Below are 16,029 nucleotides of genomic sequence, written 5' to 3'. Positions count from 1 at the left end.
ATGAGATAACTACTCTTATCTTTGTTTATTATCCATAAAAAAATTTATTATGTTTAAAGTAAAATTGATAATCTTGATATCCTTTTATGTAATTTTATCTATGATATTAATAGCTATTAAATAAGAAGGGCATTGATTATGAAATGAGTCTTAATCATCCCGAATAACCTTAATAATGTCAACATAAAGAATGAATACATTGAAAAAGAATAGAATAAAATACATTAATAGTCTTTTATAAAACTCTATCTAGAATATCAATAAGTTAAATGGATTTATTATTTCCAACAAATGTCTAGAATAAGTACCACGGATACAAAAATCTTGATAAAAATACTCAATCCCTTAAGTTATTGCACCTAATTATAATAAGGGCAAGAGATCGTTGTTTGGGCCTCTAGCGCCTGCACAATGTGCGGGTCAATGAGAACACAAGTAGCAAGGGTCAAGAGATGTCATTTTTTATTTCATGGGGGCCATGATGGTATTTTCACGTGCTTCTGTGTCTAGGCACAGGAACCACATGGGCCACACAACTAGGTAGCATTTTCTTTTTCCTTTTAAACAATCTAAAAAAATTTAAAAACTTAGACATAATCTACATTTAATAAACATGCAAAAAAAAAAAAAAAGATGGCAAACAAGTATTCATCTATGGCATTTTGTAATAGATTTTACCTCCAAACACACACTAAAAAGTTTAACAACAAAATGTTTACCATGGAAAATTTTACTTAATTACTTTTCCTTTACACATAAACAACCGAACTTTAGAGAATAATTCATCCATGAGAAAGAATGTACAGATGAAGTAAAAGCAGGGTAGGCCCAATGAGGTGAGAGAAAATCATCTTTATAATGTTTTAGTGACTTTGTGCTTGAGAAATCATTGAACCAATAGTTCACTTTCGTAAATCTCCTTTGATTTTTTCTTTCACATCAGATCTGTAAGGTTAATCATATCATAGCATTATATGTTTCCAAGGAATAACACCCAACATAAAATAACAATGAAACACCATGCATCACATGCCAAGGGGGGTCAAGGTTTCAAGGACTCTATTGATGATAAAACTCCTCCTGAGTAACCATCCTTTTCTTTCTTTCTTCCATCATCTTTTTTTTTTTCTTTTCAAGTTGAGTTCCTTTGCACGTGCACAAAAGGTCAAGTGATGACAAGTGTTCGATCAGCTTCTATTTTGGACACATAGAGCACCATTTATGGAAGCAAAAATGACACTTGTCATCCCTCGTGAGCTGAGCGATGGAGGCAACTCTGCAACTTCGTTTCTGTCTAGGTCTGCTCCGTTCGAAATCAAATGGTGAGAAGAAGAGAGTCTCCGTTCCAACTGAAATGGGGAGGCAGCCAATAGAAGTGAAGAAGAAGAAGAGAGTAGCGAGCTGAGCGATGGAGGCAGCTCTGCAACTTCGTTTCTTTTTAGGTCTGCTCCGTTCGAAATCAAATGGTGAGATGGGTTCAGTTAGAGAAGGGTTTTGTTTGAGTTGAAATCTGGTTCGGTTAGGTTCAGTTTGTGGTTTGGTTTGGGGGTTTAGGTTGGCTCAAGAGATGTCATTGGTTTTTTTTTAAAAAATTGAATTTTAATAACAAGGGCCGTTGGATGGCACTCAATACACGTGGCATACTTAGGACTCAGAGAAATAAGATGGAAGTATCAAAAACGGAAGTAGAGGAGTCGGATCCCATGGAAGGATGAGAAGTAGGTGACCAATGGTGAGAACCTACTGGAGACCAGACTTTTAAGGGTTTGGCATCAGGCGACTGGCGAGGGTCAAAGGATGTGTTTCAGTGTTTGTGTTGCGATCATTCTATGGAAAGATGAAATACCATCCGATTTCCTAAATGGGATCCATCTAGCTAACATTAGGGTTTGATCCTTTTAACTTTTGAATATGTTGCAAGTAATAAGGAGTTGAGATTTGTAAAATGGTTTGGGTGGCTAGATACTAGGGATTTTGCCCAGAAATATCTTTTGAATTTCCAAGTCAAGGAATGGAATGATAAAGAAGAATATGTCCTTGTTACTTGGAACACGTTTGATAATACAAAAAGATGTGATTTTCAACCTAAAAGTCAAAAGAGAGTGGGTAAAAGAGGGATAGACTTATAAAAATAAAACAAAGAAGATCATCCTATGGAATGGTATAATTGGAAGAGTTGATTGTGCCGCATGGGTTACATTGGCACATGGTATTATTGGAGGAGTTGATTGTGTTTAATGCAAGGGAGAGGGTTTCCTCAAATGCAGCATGGCCCTTGTGCCAACGTGGGACCAATGAGAGTATATGCGGAAGCATCAACAGGGGTTGGGATTTTTGCCTTTCATAGGAGTGGGTAGTCATTTTGCAGCCACTGTGTCTATTGTAGAGGTCACGTTGTCTTTGAGGGTTATTTTTTCTTCATGTAATTAATGTGAATAGTGGTATTCTATTCTCTTATTCTAAAGAAATTTGACCAATTTTTGCTTTTGACAATCCTGTATAAAATTATTATTTATACATTATTTTATACTATAAATTCTTTGACCACAATATAGCTTTATCAAGTTTCAAATGTTGTTATCATCATCTATGAAATGAGATAACTACCTTTATCTTTGTTTATTATCTATAAAAAATTTTATTATGTTTAAAGTAAAATCGATAATCTTGATGTCCTTTTATGTAATTTTATCTACGATATTAATAGTTATTAAATAATAGGGGCATTGATTATGAAATGAGTCTTAATAATCCTGAATAACCTTAATAATGTCAAGATAAAGAATGACTACATTGAAAAGACTAGAAGAAAATACATTAATGGCATTTTATAAAACTCTATCTAGAATATCAATAAGTTAAATGAGATTTATTATTTTCAACAAATGTCTAGATAAGTACCACGGATACAAAAATCTTGATAAAAATACTCAATCCCTTAAGTTATTGCACCTAATTATAATAAGGGCAAGAGATTGTTGTTTGGGCCTCTAGTGCCTGCACAACGTGCGGGTCAATGAGAACACAAGTAGCAAGGGTCAAGAGACGTCATTTTTTATTTCATGGGAGCCATGGTGGTATTTTCATGTGCTTCTGTGTCTAGGCACAGGAACCACATGGGCCACACAATTAGGTAGTGTTCTTTTTCCCTTTTAAACTATCTAAAAAAAAATTAAAAACTTAGACATAATCTACATTTAATAGACATGCAAAAATAAATAAATAAATAGATGGCAAAGAAGTATTTATCTATGCTTTTTGTAATAGATTTTACCTCCAAACACACACTAGAAAATTTAACAACAAGATATTTACCATGGAAAATTTTACTTAATTACTTTTCCTTTACACAGAAACAACCGTACTTTAAAGAATAATTCATCCATGAGAAAGAATGTACAGATGAAGTAAAAGCAGGGTAGGCCCACTGAGGTGAGAGAATAACATCTTTATAATGTTTTAGTTACTTTGTGCTTGAGAAATCATTGAACCAATAGTTCACTTTCCTAAATCTCCTTTGATTTTTTCTTTCACATCAGATCTTTAAGGTTAATCATATCATAGCATTATATGTTTCAAAGGAATAACACCCAACATAAAAAGCAATGAAACACCACGAATCACATGCTAAGGGGGGTCAAGGTTTCAAGGACTCTATTGATGATAAAACTCCTCCTTAGTAACCATCCTTTTCTTTCTTTCTTCCATCATCTTTTTTCTTTTCTTTTCGAGTTGAGTTCTTTTGCACGTGCACGTAAGGTCAAGTGATGACAAGTGTTCCATCCGCTTCTATTTTAGATACATAGAGGACCATTTATGGAAGCAAATATGACACTTGTCATTCCTTGACTGTACATTGCACGTACGTTCAGAGGATCCAAACTCTTTTTTTTTTTTGTGAGGAGGACATAGAAGGATGGGAAAAAGGTGGCCAATGGTAGTCACAATGGACGTGGAGGGGTGTTGTATTGGCAGAGCTTGAATTAGTCCATGATTTGGGAGATTGGATCACCTACACGTACATGTATGCTTAGGTTATGGTATTTATCTTTTTTGCTTTCATAAATGCTCCTCCATTCACTCTTAATAGCAACAAGTGAGACAGATGTCATTACCTACCCATACATGTAATTTACATGTACAAGTACTAATAATAATGATCCGCATAGTTCAATACCATTATACTTACGTGCATCATTAACCATTGGGATTTTAGAGCAGGTACCAATATTACGGATTGTTGTAATTCAGTTAAAAAACCCGAAGTAGTAATCCCTTAATAAAAATAGCACTTGACGCGGTTATTACAACAAAAAAAAACAATATAGAGACTATATTTCTCTATCTCAATAAGCAGATTCTTACTTAGCAATGCTATCTTTCTGGAGATTAATTATAAGAAATATTGCAATAAAGACATTCCCCACCTCTTCTGCCTGAAATAGTAATCTATTTACTCAAAAGAAAAAGCTATATTCATATCATTTCATTTGACTGAGAAGATAAACAATATAAAGCTGTGGTTTCTTAAAACTATGATATTAGGTTTGTAGTGGATATATAGCTGTACCAGGTCAATGACTTGAGATGATTACTAACTCCATCATTGACAATAATATATAAAGGAATAGATATTTTGAAAATACTGTGTGTACAATAAAAGCTTTTCAAGTTTTGCAAGATTAGGTTGTTCAATTACAAAAGAAAGGTGTTATAGTATGTTGTCAGTTCCACTTTTGATACGTATAGCAATGACCTAAGAGTTGAGAAAGTCAATTAGATGAAACAAATATGCCCATGACTCAATCTCCACTAGAAGTTGCAGAGTTCTCTCTTTTGTATATTTCTGTTTTGGGGTGTTGTTCTCTGTGTTGCAACGCAGGCACATGGGAGTAGGTGCAATGACCACCCTGCCCCCCTAAGTGGCAGACCCATGTGTCTAGGCGGAGCCTGTGCTGCGGCCCAGAGAACATTCTCCCTTCATTTTTTTTTGGTAAACCTCTCTTTTGTATATTTCATTTTTACATAAATGGTCCATTGAATTATAAAATCACTCTAATTAAACAACTTCATGCACGTAGTTTGCTAGGTAAGGGTGTCAATTGGCCCGATTCCTTAACAGTTTCAGCCCTAAGGGTTAGGAAAATTCGAAATGTGTCGAGTAACACACTTATGAGTAGTGACGGGTAATCTTGATTACTTTGGTGTAGGATGATTATTACACATATATCTAAAGGTGTATGAAAAATAATGGTCATTAAATTTGTTCGAATTTTAAGGCTATTAGCTAGCCATCAGTCAACTAAATTTGACAAGCAATACAATGGAGTGAATGGACAACTAATAATAGAAATGATGTTAATGGTTTTGTTTGGTAACATATTTAAGAAAGCCGAAAGCCGACTAGTCAATTAACAATTTCATTTTGAAGATTCATTGTTTGATATTTTTATGTACTTGAGACTTGACTCTAAGCCATATTCAAGAAAATAAAAGTAATACAAATTAATACAGAATCAAAATAGAAGGGAAAATGTTTTTGGTCTAGGAGTGTGGGCTACGCCAACACTCCCTTGCATCGCTATCTCATGCCCTTATGAAATGATATGTTTGCTCACACTCTTGGATAGAAAACATCATTCCAAAATGAAATTAGAGATAAGGTTCTTTGAGCAGTTGGGGTAGGGTACGTTAGCACATATGTGTCTCTCTCTCTTTTCTTCACATAAAATGACATTATTACCCTTCAGTGTACGATAGTATTTTACCCCACCTTGTTGGTGCTCTCTTCTTTGTTGCTTCCTCAGAGAATCCTTTCCCACTAAAGTATTACATCCTCTAAAGTTCAACTCCCACGAAGACCCTTAACATAAGAAGAACCTTTCAAACTTTTCCTCACTTTATTGCTTGATACCTATGTTTTTATCAAAAAATATTGTTTTATATGGTGGCAAGTGATTCAGGTCTTTACTCTTGGCCAATAAGCATCATTGTTTGCTTTTAATAAACAATTGGGTCAGCTCATAAGAGATAAGAAAGAACCAAATTTCTATTGTTTATCATTTTCCATTCTTTAATACTAATGAAATTAGAAACATGATTACAAGAAAACCCTCTAAATTAATAAAGACAAGACAGAGGTTTGTCTGCACGGCCATGCATGTGCACGATTGACACTAACTATTGTCAGAATATTCATCTGAAATGACCATAAAGCCCCCACTCTCCCTATTGGATGAATGTATGCATTAAATATTCCTTTCACAATTTTTTTCTTTAAAAATAAATTACAAATGAAGAACCAAGACACAGATAAAAGAAGGTAAATTACAGATTAAAAAAAAAAGAAGGAAAAAGAACTTTGGCCATGAGTATGGCCTATGAGTCGATCTCTCTCCTCTCTCACATGAAAAGACACATTTATCCTCTTATTTTGAAAAGGAGAGAGATAGACATGGGAGTGCTATCATAGGCCACATTCCACACAGAAAACTACTGACTGTCTTTAAAAAAAAAAATTTGATTTGAGTTAATGTGTCAACAAAAAAAGTCAACTTGGGTGCAAAGTGTAAAAATTGAGAAGTGAAAAAGAACATCAAAGGGCAACTTGGGTATAAAATAGTAGGGTTTTTTGGGTATTCCAACTCTAAGGAAAGAGAATTTTGCATTTTTTCTATTTTTCCTTTTTTTTTTTTTTTTTTTCAGTGCCCTTTGTCTTTGCTTGCAGGTGAATGGAAACAACACAGAGAGAGAAGAGGAAAGAAGTACCAAAATAATCAACAAAGACAAACAATTGTAGCAAAGTCAACAGGAAAGAGGTAAGCAACTGTAGCAGCCTTTTTTGCTCTGCGAGTACCACCCCCCGAAACGGTTACAAAGTGGGGGGAAACACAACAATCGTCGATTCCTCTTTCTTCATTGTTGATAATACTTTATGTATCTTGAGAGTGGAAAGGTTTTACATGTTCTCACCTTCTCACTTTTCTTTGTTTCTTTATTTCCATTTATCATTTTATAGTTATAATAATACTTGTGGGAACGAAGAAGACGAAGAAGAACACCCAGCTCATCAATGATATTTCTTCTGCCTTGTATTCTAAAGTAAGGAGATTGGCAGATCGGGGAGAGAATATCTAAGGTACCCACCTCAAATTTTCTACTGTTCTTCATCTTCTTAGCTCCAACCCCTCTTTTTTTCTTTTGGTTTCTGGGGGAGGGGGGGGGTGTTGGGTTGTTATTATGGGGTTTTGGGCTTTCGTTTTTTGATGGTGGGTTGTTGTTTTTAAGATTGGATTTCTAATTTTTGCAGTTTGTGAAATTCGGGGACATAACGTGATTTGGAGGTGGGTTTTGTCTGAAATTTCGATTGGAGGTTTTTACCAGAGTTGGTAGATGTTGAGAATTTAGTGCAAGAGGTAGAGGTGGTGGTAATTTATATGGATAAATTATGCTGCTTTAATGCTGCCTATTCTCAGGTGAGCTAATTTTACCCTGTTTCGTTGTCTTCGTTAATTATTCTCTGTTTTTCTTTTTATTTTTTAGTAAATTATATGTATGAAAGATAAATTAAAATCTAAAAAGGTATGGGATCTATTGAATTGTCGAGTGGTTTTGTTTTTTGCCCGTTTCGATTTTGATTGGAGTGGTGTGTGTTCTCGCTCCACTTTTTTAGCCAGTTCTTTGTATTTCAGTTAGGGTTGAAACTAAATTCTAGGGTTTTTGCGAGAGTTAATTTTATTGAGGGACAATTTTGATTACAGGTTGCTTTTTATTGAGGGAAAATTTTGATTGCAGGTTGCTTTCCATCTAATTAGGTTGGTCATGTCCTGCTGTAAATTTTTTTTTTGGGTTTCAGCACGGAGTGCAATTTTGAGATGAGTTATGTTGCAAGTTGAAAACAAGTTTCTCTCTATTTGAATACTGAATATGATTGCTTTGTTGGTTGGTTTGTTCAAATTGAGATTTTCAGCTTTTCTTTAGAGGTATACCTATAACTAACTTTCACTTCGTTACACAAAGATTTGGAAATCTACCACCCCCCCAACCCAAAGCGGTGCATGTCTCAGTGATTATCTAGAATTAGATCTTTACATATAATTTCTCTCTCAAGTTAAAACTAGAATTTTGTCTCTAGCTCGTAGGAGCACAGTCCACAAGTGGCTCCGGTAAGGGGAGAAGCAGTCAGGGTCCAATCAAGTATGGATTTAACCTCGTGAAAGGGAAAGCAAATCATCCCATGGAGGATTATCACGTTGCTAAGTATGTTCATATCAAAGGACATGAGCTTGGGCTGTTTGCAATTTATGATGGTCATTTGGGGGATAGTGTACCGGCTTACTTACAAAAGCATTTGTTTCCGAATATCCTAAAGGAGGTAAGTTGTTTTTTTTTTAACTGTAAGGCTGAGTATCTATGTTTGGGCTCCTTATATCTGTGTCCAAAGTTCTAATCATATGTTATATGTATTTCATCAATGTAGGAAGAGTTTTGGACTGACCCCAATAGGTCCATTTCGAAAGCCTATGAGAGGACTGACCAAGCAATTCTTTCTCATAGTCCTGACCTTGGACGTGGTGGGTCTACAGCTGTTACTGCAATTGTCATAAACGGTCAAAAGTTATGGATAGCCAATGTTGGAGATTCACGGGGAGTTCTTTCAAGTGGGGGTCAGGCAATACAGATGACTACAGATCATGAGCCCAGCACTGAAAGAGGCAGCATTGAGAACAAGGGTGGCTTTGTCTCAAACATGCCAGGTACCTCAAAACAGTCATTGACCTTTAAATCTACTACTACATTTTTATGTTTGTGAAAGATTGTGTTTTCAAATGAGTTAATTGTTTGGAAAAGATTGATGGGGTCCATGCTTTTCTCAACCTTGAAGTCAGACATTCTCTCTCTCTCTCTCTTTGTCCTCTCCTTTACCTTCTTCTTTGCTGCTCTTTCTTTTATTGTTTAATAGTACAAGTCTTTGACAATCTAACTGCAATTTTGAGAATTCCTTTTCCTCATTTCAACCTGCTTGGTGTGCATATAGTTTTCTCTTCTTCAACTTGTATATAGCTATACACCCAAAATGACACTTGGTATCTAGTCATGAGCTTGTTATGTGCAAGAAAGCTTGTTAACCAATAGATTATAGCAGTGAACCAAAATAGCCCTTTATTATATGAACTTTTCAATCATGGTTTCTTGGTGACAAGGACTCTGATATTGGTAGCAGCATGGATACAAGGTGTCTAACACTGCCTCTGCTGTGAAAATTATACAGCTTCTACGAAAGACAGAAGCATTGGTGTTTGTGTCCAACATGAAGACGAATCTTGTATAGAAGATGAAATGGTATAAATTTCTAGAACAAACAACTTTAAAGTAGTAAATTGAGGCAAGAATTCATCAAAACAGCAGCAATAGCGGCAAAGAAATCACCCAACAGTAGCAAAAATACACAGCTAACACCCAAAGTATACCCACAGTCAACCAGAACAACGTATTTAATCTCCTTATTGAATTCCTTCCCAATATTCTGTAGGCTTTTTGATATCTTCTGTTATGAGGAATGTAAGGTCCAAGCCCATTTTTAATTGGCTTGGGAGTTTCACTTCTTGGCTTCTTTTACTTTCAATCTGCACTTCTCCAAGTTCTTATGAGATTTGATATGTAAAGCCTGAGTTCAAAAGAATTTCTGAATAACGGCATGCCAATTATACCAAGCAACAGGGCGTGCAAGTTGCGGGTGTGTAGTGTATTCTCTCTCCTTCTTACATAGGCAACATCTGTTTGGAACTATCCTGCCTTGCTAGTTATATGGCCAACTGTCTAGATTTTTTCTTTGGCTACGTTCCATAAGAAGAATCAAATGTCACCTAGAAGTCTCAATCTCTCAGTTTCATTTTGAATATAGTACAGATCCTCTGCAACTTATAACATTCTCTAATGGTTGAGATCTACTTATTGCCAAGAGTGAGTAATCTCTGTTGAAAACTTTACGTGTCCACAGCACACAAAGTTCTCGTCTGCTGGCTCCTTTCCTTATTGACAGGTTAAAGAATTAATTTTCGCAATTATCACTTTAACTAGATAGCATACTATATTCCTGCATGGTATGCAGGGCTATGAGTTACATGTGGACTCTCAGCTTGTACATTTTTCTCCGCTGTTGTTGTATCAGTAGCCTGTAATGTACATGTTCTTAGCCTGTATGTAGACCTATATATATATTTCTCATGTCTAGTCAGTTATTACTGTAAGGAACATCTTCCTGAACATACAGAAATGAGAGAAAATAACCAGATATAGTTTAATCTAATGGTTATGCAAAATTTTGACAAAGAACTCTAGATGAAATCAACCTCAATTTGACCACTCCAGTGAATGGTACTGCACTCAACCAACATCTTCTAAGAAAGCTAAGATCGCTGGAAAGAGGAATTGATCTGATATCCCCTTCTCAGATTTCTTCCCATCCTCCACCGACCCTCCACCAGGAATAATTAGTCATATATTTTAATCTCACTTGTCACTCCTCTTTTCCTCATCTCTGCATCACTACAACAGCATCAATACCTCGATGCATTGGGCTGTGAAGTTTAAAGGACGGGTGGATTTGATTCTTTCTCAATATCTGTGTAGGTTAGCAATGATGAATGCATCTCTTGATATTAAAAGAATGAGGAAAAGGTGAAAGGACGGGGAAAGGGTGGGTGGGGACTGTTGATTGGTATGTTCTTATTTAATGTAGTTTGGTTTTTAGGCTTCTAGTGGAACAAGAGCTTATTGTGGATTAGGGGCTAGTTAATATGCATGCACTTAGGAGCAGTGTGCAGTGTACTTTTAGGTATATAATATCTGTATCTATCTTGGCTCATGATATTCACTTGTCATACGTTTTGAGGTCTCTTCTGAATTTAGTTTAGTTTTTACAATCATGTATGTAAATTATAATTTTGGTTATTTATTGTGTGACACCACTCTCGTAGTGATTGAGTCTCATGATCTCATCTTCTTTACCAAGCTATCTACTAGAATTGTTAAGCCTGATATGCATATTAATATTTCTGGTTTATCTATTTACTGGGTCTTCAATATGAAAGGGAGCTTGTGAGACATCATATGCTGTAAGATTTTCCCTCCAGTTGTGAATTTGAATTAGACGAAGTCCATTCTTAATGATTAGGCCCTGAAAGGACTCTTGTAGAAGCATAGTACTATATCTCACGATATATCGGTATCTCGGGCCTACCGAGATATCCGAAATTTCGCCGAAATATTGCATTTTTTCTGCAATATTTCGGGAGTCCATCTCGGTGGGTATTTGGCTATATTTAGGCCTAATACTTCATGGACACCCTTATTTAAGCTAAATAAACACATTTAAACCTTCATATTGCAAAAAAAAATGAACTCAAAGTGGTGTTTTGGGCCTGTTGTATAAAATAGTTAAATACATATTGTTTAAGTACTAAAAGACATAATAAGAAATTTAAACAAAGTAATGAAACAAAAATAAAGTCAAATGTAGCCTTTAGTTTAAACTTTAAAGTTTAAACTCATAAAGTCATAAGTGCATAAGTCATAACTCATAAACTTCATAATAGTCAATAGTTCAAACTTACACAAAATATTTGTACGAAATTTACCGAAATCTATCCAAATTTACCGAAATATACTGCTCAATACACAGTATTTCTACGAAATATACCGAAATATACCGAGATATACCGAAATCGAAATTTGAACTTTTTTCATTTCGGAAGCCCATCTCGTCTCGGTAGTGTCGAAATTACTGAAATTTCGGCGATATTTCGCGAAATTTTGTACCATGTGTAGAAGTGGTAACGGTCTGAATTGTAGAAGCTGCAACCTCCACACTATTTAACTAGGTTCTCCTTCTGTAGTTATTTTCAAGGGTAAATTGACATTGCAACCAGTGATAGAATGCATGGATGAGAAACCATCAGACTTGAAGAGTAAAATCAGGTGATAAATTAGTTATATCATTAGAGCTGCCCTCTCAAGCATTCTCTACTAATACAATTTTGATGTCAACAGGTAATAGAATGGAGGAAATCGGTTAAAGGGCTTTAATAGAAAGTCGGGGAGGCCTTTGAGTTTCATTTGGTGCATTGAAAAAAAGTGTGCTTTTTGAGACTTAATAGCTTGAACAAATCTTTATCTTTTAAATGGTTCAGGGAGTTTGGATCTGAACCAAATAGCTTATGCAGACAAGTAGTAGCAAGTTGGCACAATTGGGACACAAAACAGGAATATACCAGCCACGGGTGGGAACAAGAAATGATTTTATGGCTGTTCAGATCACTGTTGGTGATAGTAGTGGAGTGAGACATTAGGAATCCATGGACCAAAGACAAACCTCGTTATGATTAACTTTGCTGACACTTGTTTTGTTGGCCTCTGATAAATACTCAAAAGTTGCATATTATATTAGTTTCCAGGGAAGAATAGAGTTTGATACCCAGGTTAAGGAGGGCTGTTAACAACTGGGAACTGGCACCCATCCTTGCTCTAGTTAAGGTTAGAATGAGCTCACGTACAGCCATTTGGACCAAAACATTGAAACTTAGCCTCACAGATCTGTTTCTTTATTAAGTCACAATTTCATGCTTTCTCCCCCTCATGCTCTCTTGAGGTGTTTTTTTTTGTAATTTTTGAAGCAACCTTTGTCCGTGTTCTGACAATTAAGCATTTGAAGAGCAGGGAATGGTTCTTTGATATCTCTGCAGTATGTCCTTAAGAGAGTAATGAAAATAATAGCCATCTTCTCATCTTTTGTCCTCTTGCCAAATACATCTGGTCTCATTACCCTTGTCTCTGGGATTTTGGGTGTATTTTGGTATCCTCAGTATAGCTCATTCAAGATTGATCCTTTCCAGTCTAGAATCCTAAGCCATAAAAATTTGGTCATTCACAACAGCGGCTATCTTCTGCTGCCCATTCAGCGTGAAAGTTGTAACATGAACGCATCTACAACCAGCTTAGTGTGTTTTTTTTAGAAACCACTAATCTGGCAAGTTTTTAGAGCTCAGCATATAAAGAATTCTAAGGCATATCAGCTGCTGGAACTAGATCAACCTAGAACTCCTTGTTTCAGGAACCACCTGCTTCTGTGTTGCCTATAGTTACAAACCTTGTGTTGTGGGGCTTCTTCAGATTAAATTATTTCGACTTACCAAGGGGGAAATGGAAGAAAAACAGAGCTTCCGGTCTAGTTTTAGGATTCTGGTGACATCCCAACTCCATTTTCAGGTCCAATTATCCTCAAATTTGTTTCTACAGAGGCCACACACATATGCTTTTTGTGTTGCCTGTACTTATCAACTTTGTGTACTGGAGGTTCTTTTAATTATATTCTTATGACTTTCAAGCTGGAAAAGTTTCTCAAAACCCTTGAGTAGCTCGAGAGCTTTGGGTCTACTTTTAGGATTCTGGTGACATCTCAACTCCATTTTCAGGTCAATATAATCATCAAACTTATCTGGCCCATCTGTGTTCAGAAGGGACTCCACTCAAGGCTTGTGGGCATAGTTGTCAAGGCGACCCGAGGCGGTGGAGAGTCACCTAGCTGGCCTAGGAGGCATTATACCTAGTTTTATGGTATAATGATGTAATTATGATTGTAGTGCAATATAATCAACTGACCTACTGCCCAAGCCCTCTTGGTTTTACTGGCCATGGCCTTATAGGATGGGCACAAATCTTGTCTGAGCTTGGTCCTGGGACCTAATGTGGTTCTTCTCAATTAAGTTTGACTTGTTATCCATGCACCCACGCACATATAGGGAATGTAACTGATGCATAATTAGTCAAACATGGCTTTCAAGTTCAAACTTGTAAATAGATACACTGATGCACATACCAGCATACTCATCACACAAACATGTCCACTGAGACAGATACATACACACCCATGCACATACAGGGAATGTAAGTGATGCATAATTAGCCAAACATGGCTTTCAAGTTCAAACATGTACATACATAGATGCACTGATGCACATACCAGCATACTCATCACACAAACATGTCCACTGAGACAGATACATACACAAACACATGAAACAGGGAAGAAGAAACTGAGCAGAAGTAGTGAAAAAGTAAAAGGAAAGAAAAAAGCAGCACAAACAAAAGAAGAACAAGAAGGAAAACCAGAAGAATGGAATCAGAGAACGGAAAAAAATGGAAGGAAAAAGAAAAGGGAACCGGAAAGAAGAAGAAGAAGAATGTAAGCGTGCCTGACACCGGAGTGTCGCCAGAGTCTCAAGGAATCACCGGAATCACAGATTGACTGAATCGCGGGTGGTAGGTTGAGGATTTCAATCGGAGATTCTAGGGTGAGGGTGAAGTTGAAGTGTTGAATAGTGATTCTCTCTTCTTCTCTTTTTCTTTTTTCCTTCCTTTCAAGAATACAAAATCTGTTTGGTAGTTCAAATTCTTGAGAATAAATTCCCTAAATTTCTTTGGGAGAGAGTGATGGTGGCGGCGGGTGGTGGTGGTAGTGGTCGCGGGATTGTGATGATAGCATGGTGATGGTGAGACCATTAGGAGAAGGGTGATGTTTTATTTTCAACAGGAAATTTCTACTTTGCCCATCAAATTAACCATGTCCTCATTAAAGAGCAAGAGTGAAATCAATTTCAATTTCAAAATTGAAACTTCTTCTCAGCTATTTTAGAATTTCTATTCCATCTGATTTCTATTTCACGAAATAAGATGCAAAAATCAAACCAAACAATTTCCAAGATAGCAATCACCCCATGAAATTAAAATTAAAATCATACCAAATTAGGCCTTAGTGTGTTGTTATTGTGTTTAAATGGCTGATGCTACAAGCTTGTTCATTTTTAGCTTAACTGTTTGGTCTAATGTGAAGTAATACTGTAATAGGACTTGGCATTGCTATTATCCCTGCAAATAGAATTTATTGTGTTATATAGTCTGTGATATATAAAATTAAGAGGTTATTGGTTGTTTGTTATCCATATAATCTTAAATTCCAAATGCCTTCCCCCCCCCTCTAAATTCAGGCGATGTCCCTAGAGTGAATGGCCAGTTGGCAGTTTCTCGTGCCTTCGGCGATAAGAGCCTAAAATCACATTTGCGTTCAGATCCTGACGTACAACATGCCGATATTGATAGCAATACTGATCTTCTCATTCTTGCAAGTGATGGACTCTGGAAGGTGATGCATCTCAATCCCAGAAGTACGCATGTTAGCACATACTTGTGTACCTACCTATGCATGATTTTTATGTGTTTGTTGCTTCTTGGTGACCAGGTAATGGGTAATCAGGAGGCAGTTGATATTGCAATAAAGATCAAGGACCCACAGAGGGCGGCTAAGCAGCTGACAGCTGAAGCAGTAAATAGAGACAGTAAAGATGACATATCTTGTGTTGTTGTACGGTTTAGAGGGTAAAGCATGAGAGAATTATTACGGCTGCGATATATACCCTAGGAATTGCTTTCGTGGAAGCCAATCTATCGATCAACAGCCATTAAGGGATTCGTCCCGAGTAGGATGGTCACCATGAAAACCCAGCATAATTATGAAACTACTCCACAAAAAGGTTATCTCATTCCCCTTCTCTGCCCCCTTGTATATTTATTGTCCTAGGTTGTGTGGTTTGATATTGTTTGATTTCTTCCAACATATGAAAGCAATCTGGTGTATACCATCAGCTCCCCCTTTTTTTTCTTAATTAATTTTTTTAATCTCCAAAGGACCGCAGAGCTGTGTGTAGTGGACAGGCAGGATATTTTTTTTTTTAATTAGTGAATGGAAAGTATGGTTTTGTGTTCATGATGAGAATCTTACAATCTATGCTCTGATGGAGAATTCCTGTGCCATACATTTCAATAGATTTTGCTGCTTTGGGGTGAGGTTATTTGGCTCAAATTCTGCTGATCAGTTCAGATCCATCAGGTAGAGTAAAATCTATCTTTACCCTTTAATTGGTTCACTCTTTCTCTTTGTATCGGTCATTCTAATGATGGTTCCAAATGATGGGC

At 36.4% G+C, this 16,029-nt stretch overlaps 1 protein-coding gene across 3 annotated transcripts; it reads left to right on the top strand.

Moving 5' to 3' along the window:
* Nucleotides 1–6,901: 6,901 nt before the first annotated feature.
* Nucleotides 6,902–15,820, top strand: LOC122666893 (probable protein phosphatase 2C 10). 3 transcript variants are annotated; one of them, XM_043862992.1, is made up of 6 exons: nucleotides 6,902–7,138; nucleotides 7,310–7,475; nucleotides 8,135–8,374; nucleotides 8,480–8,756; nucleotides 15,045–15,199; nucleotides 15,296–15,820. In XM_043862992.1, exons 2-6 carry the CDS (start codon nucleotides 7,437–7,439, stop codon nucleotides 15,434–15,436), a joined length of 852 nt encoding a protein of 283 aa, XP_043718927.1. In that variant the 5' UTR covers nucleotides 6,902–7,138; nucleotides 7,310–7,436; the 3' UTR covers nucleotides 15,437–15,820. The 3 variants fall into 3 exon arrangements, with proteins under 3 accessions (XP_043718927.1, XP_043718928.1, XP_043718929.1); XM_043862993.1 differs by lacking the exon at nucleotides 7,310–7,475 and having other exon boundaries at nucleotides 6,903–7,138; XM_043862994.1 differs by lacking the exon at nucleotides 6,902–7,138 and having other exon boundaries at nucleotides 7,338–7,459; nucleotides 8,127–8,374.
* The last annotated feature ends 209 nt before the right edge of the window (nucleotides 15,821–16,029 follow it).

The sequence above is a fragment of the Telopea speciosissima genome, chromosome 7 (genome assembly GCF_018873765.1).
Source record: "Telopea speciosissima isolate NSW1024214 ecotype Mountain lineage chromosome 7, Tspe_v1, whole genome shotgun sequence".
Lineage (NCBI taxonomy): Eukaryota > Viridiplantae > Streptophyta > Magnoliopsida > Proteales > Proteaceae > Telopea > Telopea speciosissima.
This window is presented reverse-complemented; position numbering and strand designations above follow the sequence as displayed.